The 18521-nt window shown below is 46.7% G+C and overlaps 1 protein-coding gene across 1 annotated transcript in view; it reads right to left on the reverse strand.

Annotated features, from left to right (window-relative positions):
- The window catches only part of NEMF (nuclear export mediator factor), a 546593-nt gene that overhangs the window by 194387 nt on the left and 333685 nt on the right, over window positions 1-18521 (reverse strand). The window contains exons 19-20 of the mRNA XM_078659711.1: window positions 16430-16542; window positions 7360-7417 (exon numbers count right to left, since the gene is read on the reverse strand). Of these exons, the coding sequence (XP_078515837.1) occupies window positions 7360-7417; window positions 16430-16542 (171 nt within the window). The remainder of the gene's footprint in view (window positions 1-7359; window positions 7418-16429; window positions 16543-18521) is intronic.

Here is an 18521-nt window from a genome sequence, read left to right on the forward strand (position 1 = left end):
CGGGTCTTATGTGGGTCCGTAACACCAAAATATGTGTTTTTAGTGCCTTCTTAAAGCAAGTCAAGTTGGACTGATATCTCAGCAATTCTCGGAGAAAGTCCAGATCTTACTGACCGAGTTGATTGGCACTGTCACTCTCCTCAGAGCGTCGCAACACTGCTTACTGAAGTAGCTGTGAGCGCTTTATATATGGTCTCAATCAATCAAATAGATAGATGGGCCTGGGGCAGAAAAAGCACTGAAGCCTTAATTTTAAAGTTGACTTCTGGGACTTTCAAAAACAATTTATCCAGAGTTACAGGATTTTTTATGTTCCAGTAGAGTGAGATTCTGCTGGATAGATAGAGGAGGACCAGGTACACATATTCATCCTACAGCAGTGTATACATGTATACATCCAGCAGTCAAGTTTGAATAGGATTCCATCTTATAACTGGTAACCAGTGAAGGGATTTAGAGCTGCTGCTGTACCATGATCGCTTCTACCCAACGCTGAGACAGGTGAGACATTCTGGGCCATCTGAAACCGATTGAGCCGTGAAGCTGGAGGGCCATTGTAGATGCAGTTATATTAATACAGTCTCAAGTTAATAACAGCCCCCGCAACGTCAAGGCAGAAGAGAGTGAGTGCATGACGTGTCTCACCTTTGCTTGTTGGTGGCAGCAACTCTTAATTACAAGCCCTTGCTTACCTAGAGGCATGATCTGTGTCACATTTTGGCCTTAGATACTGTCTCTGTCTTTTGCACACTGACTGTTTCGGGAAGTTGCGAGGAGGGTGGCTCTCTCCTTGGTTCCAATTAGGATTATTAATGTCTGGGATAGATGGAGTTCACAAAGAATTCACAGTTTTAATGTTCCTTAGTACTAATATACTACATATTTAGGTGCTTTTATTACGCAGAATACAGTAGTATACAAACCCATATTTCACAGGGATTGCCATTGAATATAGATTTCATCATCAAAATGATATCCCCCAAACCACTCTGCGGAGATTTACATTGTGAAGAATATTGAGAGCATGTGGCTTGGAGGACCACATTATGCAGCAAGGTTATCTAATTTGTGTCTAAAAAATTGCAATTTAGGTGGCACATTATATATATATTTTTTAATTTTTAGAGTTTTATATAGCACAAACTAGACCCGAGACATCGAGTATCAGATCGCTTTACATGAGCACCAGTTTTGTTACAGATGTACACATTCATTTTTGTTAGGCACTGGGAGATAAGGTGATTTGCCCAGAATCACAGGATGTTGAGCATTGTTGCTGAGACTTGAACCCGGTTCCCCAGGTCCAAAGGTCCACCGCTCTAGCCGCAAGGCTACATCATCATTAGCTAGAAGCAACATTCTATGTTAATTCTAAAGAATAGGTAGTAAAATGATATGGCAACTGTGGTAAATCTATAATTATGTGGTAAACCCTGAAGCCATTGTATCAAATAAATCCGAAGTCCCTCACCATTGCCCACTGTTATATCAACAATTTATTCATGCAAGTATATAAAACCTAAACATTTTAAACAGGGTTTTCAAGCTAACTACCCAACACAAAGATGTAATATAAAACTACATAACACTAATGTGTAATATGTAGCCGTCTCTGGGCTCTCTCCAGGCGTTCAACGCCCATTGGTCTCAAAGGGCTTCAGCCCCTCCCCCCTGTCGTGTGTGTCAGCCCGGCTGAGACAGCGTCCCAGGCACAAACACAGCCACACCCGAGTACTTCACAGGTCTTTAAAAGACCATTTGCTTGTTAATGAGGCTTTGTTGTTTTTTCACCCCTTTTTATAGAGCCCCTGCATCTCCACTCTGCATACTGCTGGAAGAATTAGCCCCACCCGAAATTTTTTCTTAGCCCCCCCCGAAATTTGTCTCTAGTTGCGCCTCTGGATGGAGGGGTACTTCAGGCCTGACCTTGCTAAATGCAATAAGTATGGGAGAATCACCTGCTCCTGACCTTGGATTGGATCAAGAGAATTGTCCATACACCAAATGTAAAATCTCTTCCACCTGAAAGCATAAGATTTTCTAGTGGAGGGCCTCTTTGCCTCTTTAAGAATGTTCATGCAGTCAGCTGAAAGGTCTAGGTGGCCATATTGGATGACCTCAGGAGCCATGCCGTCAATCGAAGGGAAGGAAGGTTGGGGTGAAACACCCTCCCCCCGTCCTTGGTCAGCAAGTCTGGGCGGCAGGGCAGTCTCCGGTGAGGAACTTCCGACAGCTGGAGGAGACTCGGGTACCACCACTGGCGTGGCCACTCCGGCGCTATCAGGATCATCCTGGTGCTGGTCATGTAGAATTTCTGTATCACCGCCGGGAACACTTTGGAACACTCTCCCCCTGAATACCCGCATAGAAACCAACTATGTCTGGTTTCGCAGAGCCATTAAGACCTGGCTTTTTAATCAATAACGCTGTTCACTGTTGAAACGTTAGGCTACCTAGCACTTTGCCTGTCCAGCGCCGGGAAACTCTTTTTGGGTAGCTGTCGCGCTTAATAAGCTTAATAAATAAATAAAATAAATCAGAGGCAGGGGAGGAAAAGCGTACAGCAATGTCTGAGACCAGCTGATCAAAAGTGCATTTCCCCGTGATCCCTGCTGAGGGGGACGCGAAGACGGGGCATTTTGTGTTTGCCGAGTCTGCGAACAGATCTATGTCAGGTACTCCCCATTGCCGAAACACCTGCTGAGCGACGTCTTCGTTGAGCACCCAGTCGTGCGCTTCTACGAAGTCTCTGCTTAGGCCGTACGGCTGAACATTCAGGATTCCTGAGAGGTGAACTGCCACGATGGAGAGACCTCTCGCCAGAAGCCAGCGACAAATGGATTGAGCTTCCAGAGACATTACTCGTGACCTGGTGCCTCCTTGTTTGTTCAGATAGAACGTTGTTGTGTTGTCTGTCTGAACTTGAATGTGGTGGGTGTGCAGAGACGGGTACAGGGACTTGAACGCCAGCTAGTCAGCCCGGAGCTCCAAGAAGTTGATATGGTAGCTTCTTTCTACTTCGGACCAGAGACCTTGTACCTGAAGCTGGTCCATATGAGCACCCCAGCCGTGCAGTGAGGCATCTGTGACCACTGTCTACGATGGAGGTGACTGATGATACGGGACTCCTTGCAGTAGGTGAGAATGTGTTATCCACCATCTGATGGAGTCTCTGGCACTTTGGTGAAGAGAGACTTGATCTTCCCAGTGGCCTGATCTCTGAGACCATTGGTCCTCGAGTGCCTGCTGCAGGGGCCTCATGTGAAGGTGTGCATTGGGCACAATGTAGATGCATGAGGCCATCGATCCCAGTAGTGACGACACTTGTCTGTCTGTAGGGCTTTGGGTGCCTAGCAAGGTGCGGCACTGCAGAAGTTTTGATGATAACCTCTCCTCCAAAGGACACACGCTTCCCTCTGCAGTGTCCAGGGAGGCGGCCAGATAGTGTATTCGTTGGGTGGGATTGAGTACTGACTTTTTGTAGTTGACCTGCAACCCCAAAGAATGCATCAGTTTGAGACAGTAAGAGAGATGGCTCTGCAGCAGAACAGGTGTGGAGCTTTTTAGGAGCCAGTCGTCTAGAAAGGGCTAGACGAAGATCTTTCGCCTGCGGAGGAAGGCAGCCACCACCGCCATGCACTAGGAGAATGTCCGTGGGGCGGATTTGAGGCCGAACGGTTGCACTCCATACTGGTAGTGGTGACGGTCTATCTGAAACCTGAGAAATTTTTGATGCTTTACTGAGACAGGTATATGAAAGTAAGCATCCTGCAGGTCGATGGCACACATCCAGTCTCCCTGGTGAAGGTGTGGAAAGAATTGGTGCAAGGCTAGCATACAAATGTTTTCTTTTCTGATAAACATGTTCAGCAGGCGTAGGTCGAGGATTGGTCTGTACTCTTTGACTATTTCTTGCTTTTGGACTAGAAAGTAACGGGAGTATACTTCCTGATTTCTTCGCGTGGGAGGGACCTCCTCTATGGCCTTTTTTGTGAGAAGGATAGAAACTTCGTCCTTCAACAGCTGACTTTGAATTTGAGGAAGGTGCTTGAGTTGCGGGGGAACTTGCGGAGGAGGAGACTTAAACCTCAGCAAGTAACCATGCTGCACAATACTCAGCACCCATTTGTCCTTTGTTATGATTTTCCACTCTTCCAGGTGACACAGCTACACTCCCTCCCACCGGAGTGGCGAATGGTTGCAGAGGAAGCAATGACTCAAGGTCTGGGAGGATGCTTGGAGATGGGCTGTTGCTTGGTTTTATTGCCTCTACCTCTACTAGGCCGTCTCTGCTGGAACAGATCTTTGCTGATTCTGGGCAGACCACTGAGGTGTCTCGCCCTGACGGAAGCGCTTCTTAAACTCCTTGCGTTTCTCGAGACCCTCAACCTTGACAGTGTCCATCTCAGCCTTCATCTTGTTCATCTCGTCATCAGCATGAGCCGCAAACAGAGATGAACCATTGAAAGGGAGGTTCATCATTTTCTTCTGAGCATCAGGCTTGAGGCCTGTGAGGCGCAGCCAAGTCGAGCGTCATGAGCAGACTCCATGGGAGTAGCCATGAGCGGCAAGATCGGAAGCATCCGCTGCAGCAGTTATTACTTGATTGGCTACAAGCCCTCCTTCCTGTAGGATTTCTTCTTGGTGAAACGTGTGAGAGAGTCCCAAAGAGATCTGTTGTATCTCCCGAGAAGGGAAGAGGCACTTGCAACCTTCATGTATGACGCTGAAGTGTTGCACATCTTCCTCCCATACAAGTCCATTTGTTTGCTATTCTTCTCAGGAGGCACCGAGGATGAGGTGGAAGCGGAGCCACAATGACCGAATCAGCTGGTGGATCAGTCCTCAGAAACAAGGGGTCCTCTGCTGGAGCCTTGTATTTTTTGGCGATTCTGGATGGTACAGAACCCACCGTCGCAGGAGTGAGAAAGGTGGCCATAGCCGGTTCCAGGAATCCAGGCACAGGTGGTAGCAGTGGTCTAGAAGCTGTCCGGTGATGCAGGGTATCAAAGATGACAGACGTGGGGACCATCGGGGTATGCAAAGTGATGTTGAGTTTCTTTGCACCCCTACCCAGAACATCTGTAAATGTAGAGATGTCATCTATGGGTGACACCCGTGATGGCGGCGTGGAGGAGAAGGTCGGAGAGTATTCCCGGACCGTCGATCTTGTAGACGAAGACCATGTAGGTGATCTTGTGCGCCTTCTCTTAGGGGGCCTGTCGTGATGGCGGCTGTGACGACCCCTGGACCTAGACCGTCGTATGGAAGGAGATCTTGGCCTGGAAGGTGCCCTTGGTCTGGAAGGTGATCTTGGCCTGGGAGGTGATCTTGGTCTAACCGGAGTGCTCGTTCTTGGACCAGATGATGAGTATGCGCAGGAGTAATCCGAGTCCGGACTACCGCGACCACCAGATACAGCACCTTGCGGACGGCGAGACAAACTGCGGGATTTCTCCTCCGCAGGTTTGGGGGATACTTCTGGCGAGATCTCCACAATGTGCAGTCCTGGAGACTATGACCGGTCTCCTGACGATGCTCTGGACCCTGGATCTGACTGCCTCGGAGACTTCGCAATCCCTGTGACCCCTTCTCTGGACGTTGAGTACTTCGACGTCAATGATGTCTGAGTCACCATCGGCGTTGAGTGAGGTTTCGATGGTCTTGACGTCGATCGTCCACGACGATGAGGTGACCTCGACGGTGACTTTCGGCGTCGAGTTAGTGATCTCGACGCCGATCTGCTATGACGCCGAGTCAACGGCGATTTGCCATGACGTCGTGTCCACGGCGATCTTTCACGACATCGTGTCGACGGCGACCCTCCATGGCGCCGTATCGATGTCGATCTCCTTGACGTCGGGTGGTGGGATCTCGACGACCCTCTCGATGGCGGCACACCAGCTGGCGGCAATATGTCAGCCGTCATTACTCTCGACGCTGACCCCCTCGAGGGTGGCAGAGAGTGTCTCGATGACGACGGAAGCCTCGACGTAGACAGAGACTTGGTCCTCTCAGCAGCCACAGACTTCGAGCCAATAGTGTGGTGCCTCGACGCCGACTTACTTGGATGCGGCGGAGACTCTCAACGTCGAGATGGTGTTCCTGAAGAGTGTCTGGGCCTCTACGACGGCGACTTCGACGTCGATGGTGAATCTATTCTCCCCTTTCTCTTCCTGGGGTTAGGAGAAGTGTAACGTAGCCGCTTTTGCCCTTGCTTGCTGAAAGACGATGTCCTGGGGCCTCCAGGGCCACCCACCTGATGACTCTTGTCCTTTTCCAGCAGAGCATGGAGTTTTATCTATTCTCTGTCGCGCAAGGGTCGCCTGGAGAACTTCTGACAATGGTGGCACTGGTCAGGATTGTGTGAGGATGGAAGGCACACAATACACACAGAGTGTGGATCTGCCAGTGCCATTTTCTTGTCACAGGAAGGACACTTCCTGAATAAAGCTGGTATTCTGACTGGAAAAAAATCTGTGGAATTCCACAAAAGCAGTAGCAGAAGCCTTTATAAAACAGAAAACGTTGAATTTTCTGAAAAATTCTCTTCAAAAATCAGTTTTAGTCAAAAAATTGAAGAGCTCAAGCTCCAGGATCCTTCAAAAGGAGCCAGAAAAAAGAACTGACCTAACTGCCACCTGTGGTGCATCATGGGAGCAGGGGGTCGCCTACAGGTCTTAAAGGCACGGTACCTCTACTCTAATGCCTTAAAGGCAAGGTGTCAGTTTTCTTTGTTTCTTATACTCTACTGCAGCCTACTGGCAAATGCCTGCAATTACAGGTTTTTCTATGACAATAAGGCATTGTTATGTGACAAATGTTTACTGCTCTCTTTCTTCCTTAGGGGTTGGGAGAGTTTAGGTGCTACTATGCAAACCTATGGAATTTCAGCATTTTTGCCATTTTGGAAATATTTTAGGCTGCATATATATATATATATGTTTTCACATATGCATATATATGAATATATATGTATTTCCTATATGCTCCGGGATCCTGCACAGGGGCGGGGATTATTAATAGATTATGACTATTGATGAGTAGCCCCTGGATGAGAACTAAAAGTAAACAAAGACTTCCTCAAGTATACAGCCGACTTACACAACGTATCCGATGAGAATACAGTAAGACTGAAATGCTGGTAGGCAGGACTAACACAAGAGCAGGGAGGAAAGCCAAAGAGCAGACAACTGAGATAGGCAACCAATGCATCCAATCATATACAAGAAGGTAGGCCAATGCCCACTCTAAGTATATATAATGTATTAGAAATAATAGGTCTGTCTACTTCTGGAAGACAATACACTTGATATGAAATTGAGCAGAAAATAATGGTCTGCACAATTCAGCTCTCACCTCGAATCATGAAACTTCCCGTTGTCAAATATTCACCAGTTGGTGCTGTTTTTGAGACCTAGAAACGCAAACGAATAAAAAGACGTTGCCCCCGGTGAGAAAGCTTAAGACAAATCTGGATACATAACTAACTTGAAAACAATAGCTCATAAAAAAATATTAAACACTTTAACAAAGCTTATATGTTTGAACAGTCACCTGAAAAGAAATACACTGGTAATTTACAGAAATATATTTATTGCCTAGAGCTCTTGATCACTCAACATCATACCTAAGCCCACTGTTCTTACAATCAGGGCAAACTTTAAAATAATTCATCTTTAACCTCCTGCCAAAAGCTTTTAATTGTTGTACTAAATTTGTCTTTATTGATACAATGAAGGAAAGGTCCAATTTCTTCTCAAATAACAGGTTTTTAGTTTACTATTGGTCCAAATGTTTTATACAGCAATGTCTCTCCTAATTTAATTAGAATAATTAATGAAAGTAATTCCATTGGTATGATTTATTCACCGAAGCATATTCCAAAATGAGTGGGTTATTAAGTTTCTCAAAATAAATGTTAATAGTTCTCGATTACAGGATTCCTTAGTTTTTTGTCATTCTTAAAAAAGGTACACGTTCTACATTCCCTCAACAAACAGCAAAGTCTTTTCTTCTGAGCTGCTGGTATTTAAAATAATCAAAAGCATAGAAAGCATTATCAAAGTTCTACAGTGTGTCCCTCGCATATCTTACCACATGTTATATGTCAAAAGAATCGTACATTTAGTTTATATATTTAACATGACATCACATTTCCAAGTTCAGATGTTACTATAGAATCTAAATATCATTATATGATGCCGAATTGGAAATAGACGAAATTTGCGCTGCAATTATGCAGCTCCGTTCTGGCAAAGCCAGAGTTAAGATATCTGCTCGTACAGGGTCTATGAAGATATCATCTGTATGCCTCATCATGCCTTTAAGCAGAGGGAGAGTTTGACTTGACCTCTGTGTGGACTCCAGTGTTTCAAATAAAAAGTCTTATTCTAAGGATTCTTTATGTAAGGCCACCCCATGATACTCTGCTGCTCTAGCAATGAGTTGTTGATAAGCCATATTATCATCTGGTGGTGACGGCTTTGCAGTATAAAGGTCTGGGTGCAGGTGCGTAACCATGAGCTCGTCAGCTCGACCGGCTCAAGGGAGCCTTAATAAACAACAATCCATATGGTCGCACACTGCTCCTCCTACCAGCGAGTAGGTTACGCACCTGCGCGCCATGAGAGGTATCAAGACCTGAGAACACTTTTGGCAGCCTACGCAGCAGCCCCATACACACGCCTATTCCCTGCTAATGAGAGGTAACGACCTCGAAACACGTGTCCAGGGATGGCCAGCACAACGGTGGATATACTCGACATTTTTTCAGAAGCGCACACGCTGGAACGAACTGCATTTACCATAATGCCCAGGGGCCAACTCGCTGGTAGTAGGAGCAGTGTGCGACCATATGGATTGTTGTTTATTAAGGCTCCCTTGAGCCGGTCGAGCTGACGAGCTCATGGTTACGCACCTGCATGCCGCGAGAGGTATCAAGACCTGACAACACTTTTGGCAGCCTACGCAGCATCCCCATACACACGCCTATTCCCTGCTGATGAGAGGTAATGACCTCGAAACACGTGTCCAGGGATGGCCAGCACAACGGTGGATATACTCGACATTTTTTCAGAAGCGCACACGCTGGAACGAACTGCATTTACCATAATGCCCAGGGGCCAACTCGCTGGTAGGAGGAGCAGTGTGCGACCATATGGATTGTTGTTTATTAAGGCTCCCTTGAGCCGGTCGAGCTGACGAGCTCATGGTTACGCACCGGCGCGCCGCGAGAGGTATCAAGACCTGAGAACACTTTTGGGAGCCTACGCAGCAGCCCCATACACACGCCTATTCCCTGCTGATGAGAGGTAACAACCTCGAAACACGTGTCCAGGGATGGCCAGCACAACGGTGGATATACTAGACATTTTTGCAGAAGCGCACACGGGGCCAACTCGCTGGTAGGAGGAGCAGTGTGCGACCATAAGGATTGTTGTTTATTAAGGCTCCCTTGAGCCGGTCGAGGTGACGAGCTCATGGTTACGCACCTGCGCGCCGCGAGAGGTATCAAGACCTGAGAACACTTTTGGCAGCCTAAGCAGCAGCCCCATACACACGCCTATTCCCTGCTGATGAGAGGTAACGACCTCGAAACACGTGTCCAGGGATGGCCAGCACAACGGTGGATATACTCGACATTTTTTCAGAAGCGCACACGCTCGAACGAACTGCATTTACCATAATGCCCAGGGGCCAACTCGCTGGTAGGAGGAGCAGTGTGCGACCATATGGATTGTTGTTTATTAAGGCTCCCTTGAGCCGGTCGAGCTGACGAGCTCATGGTTACGCACCTGCGCGCCGCGAGAGGTATCAAGACCTGAGAACACTTTTGGCAGCCTACGCAGCAGCCCCATACACACGCCTATTCCCTGCTGATGAGAGGTAACGACCTCGAAACAAGTGTCCAGGGATGGCCAGCACAACGGTGGATATACTCGACATTTTTTCAGAAGCGCACACGCTGGAACAAACTGCATTTACCATAACGCCCAGGGGCCAATTCGCTGGTAGAAGGAGCAGTGTGCGACCATATGGATTGTTGCCAGAATGATGGATATTCTGTGGAAGCTAGAAGAATCCGAAAACAGACAGCGGAGGAACAACCTGCGTCTGCTGGGCATCGAAGAGAACGCCAAGGGAAGTGATATTCGCGGTTTTGTGTTAAAACTCTTCAAATCAGCTTTTCCAGAACTATCACACTGGAATTGGGAGGCGGAGATCCAGCGTGTGCACAGATTCCCACTATTGGCAAAAAGCAACCCAGGCCCCAATCCAAAACCCCAAGCAATTTTAATATTCTTTGGGAACTTTTTATTACGCCAGGCAATATTCGAAAAAGCCCGACCGGATGCCAAGAAAACAGCTGAAGGACAGACTTTTTTCGTGCGACCAAACTTTCGTCACACAACCGTTGAGAAGATGGTGGCTTCGGCAGCTGATTAGCCCTTTTCAAAAACTTGGTTGTGAAGTATACCTGATGAACACTGCGCAATTAAAAGTCATACATCTGGGGCGGGTTAGGGTATTCACTTCTCAGATTCAGGCTGAGAATTACGTAAAGGAAATAACTGGTGGTTAATCGAATCGAAGTCTTCCGGGGTAGGGGTTTTGGTCTGATTAGGTTGGTCAGGGGTTTCTTTTCTGTGCTCCTTCCCAGCGTTCTCAAAGTGGGGGGTTAGGTAGGGGTGGGGTGTTAGGTAAAACTAAGTATTTTTTAAATAAGGAGGGCAGGGGCGGGCGGGGCTGAGCATGGCTCCTCGCTTATGTTTGACTGGAGTTGACCTTTTTCTTTAGGTCGGGGAGCGACAGGGGGTGCACTAACGCGGGAGGCATCACAAGGGTCTGAGGACCTTTTTTGCCTTAGTGAGGGGTGTGGGGTGGGTTAGGGGGGGTGGGTGGTGGATTCCATTCAGGGCAAAGGGGACTTCATGTGGTATGTTCTGTAGGGGGTTTAGAAGTGTGTTTTCTCTCTGATGTTCTGGGCCATTGGTTATTCAGGTCTGCTTATTATATACAATGGGGTGTGTTAGGATAGCCACTGTTAATATCTGCGGATTATACGACCTTGTTAAACATCGTAGGATTAAGGAAGATATTCGAATCTTGAAGGCAGATATATGCAATTTAGGCAGAAAATACAACAAACAAGAACACAAAACCTCCCACACCCCCCACCTCCTCCTCTTCCTAAAAAAAAAAAGACAAAAGGGGGGGGGGGGGGGGTGAACTCGCATCAGCTGAAGTAAAGTAATGCGACTAAATAGATATATTCCATAGGTGTCTAAGCGTCCGGTGCAGCAGGCGTGGGCGCCGGTGGAGGGTCTGTCGGTTGTAATAATCTGAGATATTTGGGACAAGTAGATTCTGTAAATTCCGATGTCAAAAGCGCTAAAAGGGGAGCCCAAAGTTCGTGGAATGAGGCCCCGGGGTTGGTCAAGGAGAGAGAGATCTTTTCCATCCCTAGAATGGACCACAACTTATGTAACCAACCTAGTCGGGTGGGCACCGTCATGGAGCCCCAGTGCGTGAGACCGTTTTGAACTGCCGCTCCCAGAGTGAAGGTCATTTGTTTGCCTCTCCGGGAATGAAGCGGGAAGGTGAGAGCGTTAGGACGGCCCAGGAGGATATATGCTGGAAATCTCATCTAATATTTGCGGCCAATAAGTCCCTAAGGAAGGACAACCCCAAAGCAAGTGGGTAAGAGTACCTGGCGTGCCACACCCTCTCCAGCACAACAGACGTGAGGGGTTGCCCCTATGGAGCAGTACTGGGGTTAAGTACCAGTAAGTGGCCAGTTTAGTGGCAGTTTCAATAGAAGCGTCATTTCGGGCCGTGCGCCGGGCTCGATGATAGAGGTCGGTCCATTCCTTCAGTGAGAGCTCCCTTCCCAGCTCACTCTCCCAACGCAATTGCCCAGGGGTTTTCCCAGGGTCGGGGGGTCTCACGAATTTATACAAGTCAGATGTCAAGTGTTCATCGCTATGCCTCGTGATCAACCACTTCTCGAATGGCGTGAGCAGCCTCTCCGCGCCCTCCCGCATCCCTTCCTGCAGCACCCAATGTCTGATTTGTAGATAATGCTATTGCTCCCTTTCAGGAAGCCAGAGTTCAGTGCGGAACTCCACAAACGGGCGCAGGCCGGAAACATCACAGAGGTGCCCAATGGAGCGAGTAGAATCTGTCGTCCAGTGGTGAAATTCCCCATAATCAAGGCCAGGTGTAAAATCTGGGTTCTTTACAATAGGCGAGAAGGGGGATGGAATGGTCGTAAGTCCTCTAGCGGTCGCTGTCCTGTCCCAGGCCGGCTTGATGGGCCGGGTCACCTTCGATAAATACAAGCTGCGATGTCGACCCTGGCGAGGAAGAAAGGGCACCCCCATAGTGTGCGGGCTGCAAGGGCTCTGTCGATAATAACCAATGTCTCTTGGACTCGGAGCAAGACCACTCCACCAATGCCCTCAACTGAGCCGCCCGCCAATACGCCAAGAGGTCCGGTACCCCCAATCCACCCTCAACCGGGTCCCTGTGTGTGAGATTGCGGCGCATTCAAGCTCTTTGGGCGCGCCAGGTAAAGCGTTCTATGTCCCTCTGCAGGGCCAGTAGAACCCCGGTGGGGGCATTAGCAGGAGGGAGTGGAAAATATAGAGAATTTGAGGCAGCAGTACCATCTTCACTGCTCCTATCCGTCCCAGCCACGAAAGGGAGTGAGGTCTCCATCTACGGAGGGTGTCTCACACTCGCTTCAAAAGAAGAGAGTAGTTTAGCTGTCTGGTGAGCTGGATGGTGGGAGCCACCCGGAGGCCCAGGTAGGTGATGGCATCATGGACCCATTGGATCGGAAAATCCAAAGCAGTTTTTGAGATAGTACTTGTTATCCCGGACAATGCAAGGCAAAAACAACATATATCCGTAAACACTTAGGGTATGTAATGCAGCAGCAAAGCACACCAATAACAGTAAGTAAACATAGGCACAGGAACACCTGCAGACCTACTAGCAGGGTTATGGTAATCACCATGGGCCTAACTGAAACAAGAGCACTTACGAATAAAATGATAGGGCGAAAGAGCACCGACGCTCCTACTACCTATAATACGGTAATTCACAGTTTCCTTGGATCGGGCAAGTTCCTCCCAGCGATTCCATGCCATGCTGGGTGCTCAGTCGATGTTCTGTCCTCACAGAAGATCAAGTGCCCCCAAGGTACGGCCGACAGAGTAAGGGAGGAGGCACAAGACTCAAGCGGGAGACCTCGCTACCGGCTCCCTCAAAACACAGCTGCCCGGGAGTGTGCAGTGCCGTTGCCACAGGGCAGTACCTGCCAGTCCCAGCGCCACTGAGGCCTCCTCCGACTTGGGCGATGGCTGAGAAGGGGGTTCCTCTGGGAAGAGGAGAGGCTGGTGAGCTCGAAAGGGGTTGAGACTCCACGGGTCTCTTGGATAGGTGCCTCCCACCATCAGGAGTCGTTGTGCAGGGCCCAGCTATCCCAGGGGACCCTGTGGGGGTCCTCTGCAACACAGAGCAACTACACTAGCCACTCTTCCCTCTTCAGCGTTAGCCAGCCTTGGAAGCGGGGCCTGCATTTTCAACCAAATCTAGGAATTTCTCTGGGGGTGGTGCAGTGTTGATGCAGTTCGGCTGCTAAGGCAACACGTTCTCATTGAAATGCAGCTTGCAGGGTCCATAAGTCCGTCCATGGCAGCGTGACTCAGCAAAGGAACACACCGGTCCCACAAACATACACCAGCCCTTCTCTATTGGACCGTGAAGTGCTGGTTGTTTACCACAATGCTCAGTCATGTGCTAGAGCAAAGTGCTGGTGATGCGCTAGAATGGGCTCCTGCAGCGGGCTGGCAAGACACGGAGAAAAGTTGGTCTTTAGGTAGCACGCCGCTGCCGGACCCGTAAGCCACTGAGTCTCACAGCAGAGGCGCTTAGAGGCAATCCATGATGGGCCTGGGATTGCTGAACAGGGAACAAGGTAACAAGCCCTTGGAGAGCACTAGTAGGACACAGCAGAAGCGGCAAGCAGTAGGCTGGCACATTCCGGCAGAGTGCAAAGTGGTAGTCCATCCTGCAGCCCAGAAATCAGCAGGCAGCAAGCCCACACAGCAAGTCAGTCAAATGGCGGTCCCACCTGGCAGCAGAGCAGTCATCTGGCAATGTGCAGATGGTAGAGCAAGCAGGGTCTGGCTACAAGTCCCAAGCAGTGTCTAAACACATGGGGTCAGAGACCCAGTACTTGTACTCAAGAATGTATTTGATGAACAGGTAACTTCAAAGGTACCCTTAGAAGTTTGCAACACTCCCTTCCAACCCATCCCTGACTCCAGACAATCAGCAGGGGGTAAATCAGCCCTTCGTGTGGGGGCAGGACACAACCTATTCAAATGTTAAGTGTGACCCACCACTACCTCTCCGAGCCCAGGAAGACACTCAGTATGCAGATGAATGCAGATGTATCCCCTGTCACACCCAGTCCTTCCTGTGTTGTGGCTGTCTGGAAAGGATGCATCAAGTGTAGCTGTCACCCAGGTCAGACGAGTATAAGAGTCAGTCTACAAAGCCCAAAGACTTATAAGCACAGAGAAATGCCCACTTTCTAAAAGTGGCATTTCTAATATAGTAATGTAAAACCCAACTACACCACTAAGTAGGATTTATCTTCACTATTCTAAACATACCCAACATGGCAACGCCACTCCTTTCTGATCAGGAATTACTACTTAAAAATATAAGGGAATTCCCAATTCTACCTCTATTCCACAGACTCTGTTAGAACTAGTCTAATTTCTGGAAGTCCAGCAATTTCTGAATCTCGAGAGATTTCTGAAGTTTATCCTGCTCCCTGAACAATACAGACACTGTAGAACTGGAAGTTTCTTATCTTGATTTACTTGTGGTAAAAACACCTTTGGATCTTGGGTGGCCAGGATGCAAATTTGAGTCAATGTTATGATCTTGTATCCAATTGTGTTCCCTTACCAAACGAGTACAGCAGCTTACTCGGCCAGCTTAGTTTTCTGCATTCTTGGATTGTATCTTAGTAACATTTGCTAGGCTTAATAGTTTCAAAATAAATTAGAGAGTGGTTTCTTAGAGATAACTTGCAGGCAGAAGAATGAGCCATTTTATCATGACCACTTCTGCTTTTCTTTGAATGACCACCTCACCTGTAATTAAATGCTAGAAGCTCATCCCATTAAATGATCAGTCTAAAACCCCTTCTACTAGAAATAGTACCATTCTGCCATTATTTCACAAGCAGGAGGACCTAGTTCCTTTGAAGGTATTTCCACATGTGACTAATTTCATTGAAGACTAACTGGCCAAAGTTTCAGGACACAATTCAGATAAATGTTTCTCACATGAGAACAAGATTCTGAATTGTATGTTCAATGAGACGTAAATAATTTCTTGTACTTGCTTGGATAATCTTTGTAGAGTTCCGTGTATGCACTGTCTTCTCCTTTGAGTGGAGGTGCCTACCTGGACAGGGAGTCACATTTGTTGATTGAAGAGACAGGTTCTTCAGGCGACGAGAGGCATGGTCAGGTTTAAGGGAGGAGATTAGATTAATCTCTGTATAATATTTATCTAGGAATAGGTTCTAGAATCCCCCCATCAAATACATCAGTTTCACAAGTGAGTGGTCAGAGATCTAGAAACAGAAGCAGCACCTGTACAGTAACTGGATGTGAACAAGGTATGCAACCAGTTGCCCTGTATGTGTAGACATGTTTTAATTGCAGTCCTTAAACCCTTGGCAGCAACTGGCTGAAGAGTCACTTAACAATGTAAAAAGGTTACAACAGAGTTAAAAACACAGTCAAAATTAGGGGGACTGCCAACGCAACCTCAGATTTATGAAGAAAAGCACCAATTTCACGTGGTTCAGTCACCACAGACACTGGAAATAAATGGGAAATGGAGTGAGGCAAGCAGAGAATGTACACAGGAAGTGCCCCTAAGTGTTTAGAAGGTATAGAGTGGTTATCTATGTTTCTTTTCTCCCATCAGCCATGCCAACGCATTTCACTCAAGTTGAACATGACCAGAATCTTTGTCAGCTTGTTCTTCATATGGAAAAATAATCACGCATTAATTATGCATCTTTAATTACTCACCTTTAAGAGAAGTTGCTTATCCTTGATGTCCTCATTTGAATCATGAAACCATACTTACTCTTGGACAAGCACTACAAAAGCAAATTAAACACTTTCTAAAACAGCCATACATCTGTTTGAAGAATGCATAATCAAAATCTACTAAGAGCCAGTTTGTAGACATCCACAATCAAGCTCATATGTTCCCTTTTCTATGCAGTACCACTCACGAACTTCTGCATGAAAGTATCATCATGATTACAGGGCATTAGTACTTAAAAACAGTAATTGGAAAGTGAAAAAGAAAGCTCCATTACCTGATGATGATGGACCCACCAAGCACTCGTGATGACACGAGCATCCCAAGCAGCACTATAGCACACAGCCATTGTGCCAGCTTCAGTCAGTGTTCGAGGTGGCACTGGCTCCCCTAAAATAGCAAAAATAGACAGCTATTTAGGGACTACTGTGGACAGTTGGGTTAGGAAACAAGGTTAATTAACAAAATAAATCACACAGACTTATTTAGAGTATTTCCCCCTAGGTTACTTGGGAAGAAAACACAAACATGTAAAATCATGAAACTGAATGGTATCGTTTGTTCCTTCACTTATAATGGATCCTTATAACAAATAGTGCGTCCACTTTAAATCAGAGGTATGAGAAAAAAAGGATAGGGTTGAGAACTTAACATTTAACTATGTTTTAATGCATTTATTTCATGCTCAATCAGTGTTCAAATATTTAAGAAAATATACTTAACCATGTCCTTTTTTATAGCTGGGACGATAATAGTATAATAGTATCCCTGATCTTGCTTACCTTCCTAGACCACTGATTCATCTTTGACACAGTCCTCCAACACTGTTAGAAAGCACACATGAGACTGCACACACTCTTGAATGGTTAAATCTGTACAATCGACAGGGCATGATGAGTTCTTTCATGAATGTATAGTGCAAGCAACCGGAAGAAACCCAAAACAATACCACATTTTACCAGAGCTAGGAGTACAAGAGCCACTATGATGAGTAAAGTACTCCTATATCAAAGACCCATTCCTCAAGACTCTTGGGGATATCATAAAGCACCCCTAATTGAATCAGGCAGAGGTAGCCACTCACAATACTGGTGAGGCTTAGGCAAAAAAATCAGTACCATGAATGTGCCAAGTGTGGCATCTGTCTGAATCTTATATCCAGAGTTTGTAGAAAGTGTATAGCAAGGCCTAGTTGGGGGCTCTGCAGTTCTCATTAAGTGGAAAGTCAAGACAGAAACCCTATGTGCTGTGTTGAACCTTACGGTATAAATGTAAATACTGTTTGGGAAGGTTGCCACATGGCCTCAGATATAACGGACAACCACCTCACAATAGAAGACAGTTTGCTTGTTTTAGGGCCTCTACACACAGGAGGAGAGCAGCAGAGTATGTAAAGACATTTACATGTAAGCTGAGCACTCTTTTTTTTAATTAATTTTTTTAAATACATTTTATTTATAGATTATTAAAGCAACAACATGCCATCTCTTTAAAGGATACATATCTTGATAGTCCGACAATTCTCAAACAGACCGATACATTGGCAACAATCTTCTCATAGATGATAAACTCCAGGAAACAGCCCCTTATATCATTCAATTATATTTTCTCTTGCTCCTGATCTTGTCTGGCAATTGGGCTACATAGCATTCCCCGATAACTGTTCCACTTCCCGTAAACTGCGCACTCTTATACCAAACACATCGGTGAGTCAGCTAGTTAAGATGCTTAACCTAAAATCTTCCTCTAAATATCCACTTCTATATACAAGAAACCAGCTATAAAACTAATGTCTAGCTCATCAGTCTCCAACCTTTTCTGTAGTAGGAGCTATTTATGTTCAATGAAAATAATCTCCAACTAATAATATAATTAGTGACCAGATCAGTGAAATGAAAAGAAATGAAAAATTGCACTTATATAGCGCATAACTACCCGGAGGCCAAGATTATATCAGTGGCCACCATGTGAAAAATTACCAGCAGTAGTGACTTCAGTGCAGCACGCAAGGTTTACAACAGCAATGTAAAAAAGGCTTTGTCAATTTTGAATTTTTTTACATGGGTCATACATTACATAGCTGTAATGCCCCTGGAACTAAAAAGTCCACATTTGTAAAGCGCACAATCACCCGTAAGGGTCTCTAGGCGCTGGGGGCCGTCGGGAAGATTAAGCGAGCTATTGCCCAGAGTCACATGGTGCTGGGCTAACCTGCCGCCGGAGCCGGGGATCGAACCGTGGTCCCCAGATTCCAGCGTCAGTCGCCCTGGCCGCGAATATTAGTAATAAGTCTATCTAATGCCACATGATGTGTCACTCATATATAAGCTTTCAAAATATTTTGGAAATTCTGTCAATTATTTCTCCAA

Source organism: Lissotriton helveticus, chromosome 9 (genome assembly GCF_964261635.1).
Source record: "Lissotriton helveticus chromosome 9, aLisHel1.1, whole genome shotgun sequence".
In the NCBI taxonomy this organism is placed as follows: Eukaryota; Metazoa; Chordata; class Amphibia; order Caudata; family Salamandridae; genus Lissotriton; species Lissotriton helveticus.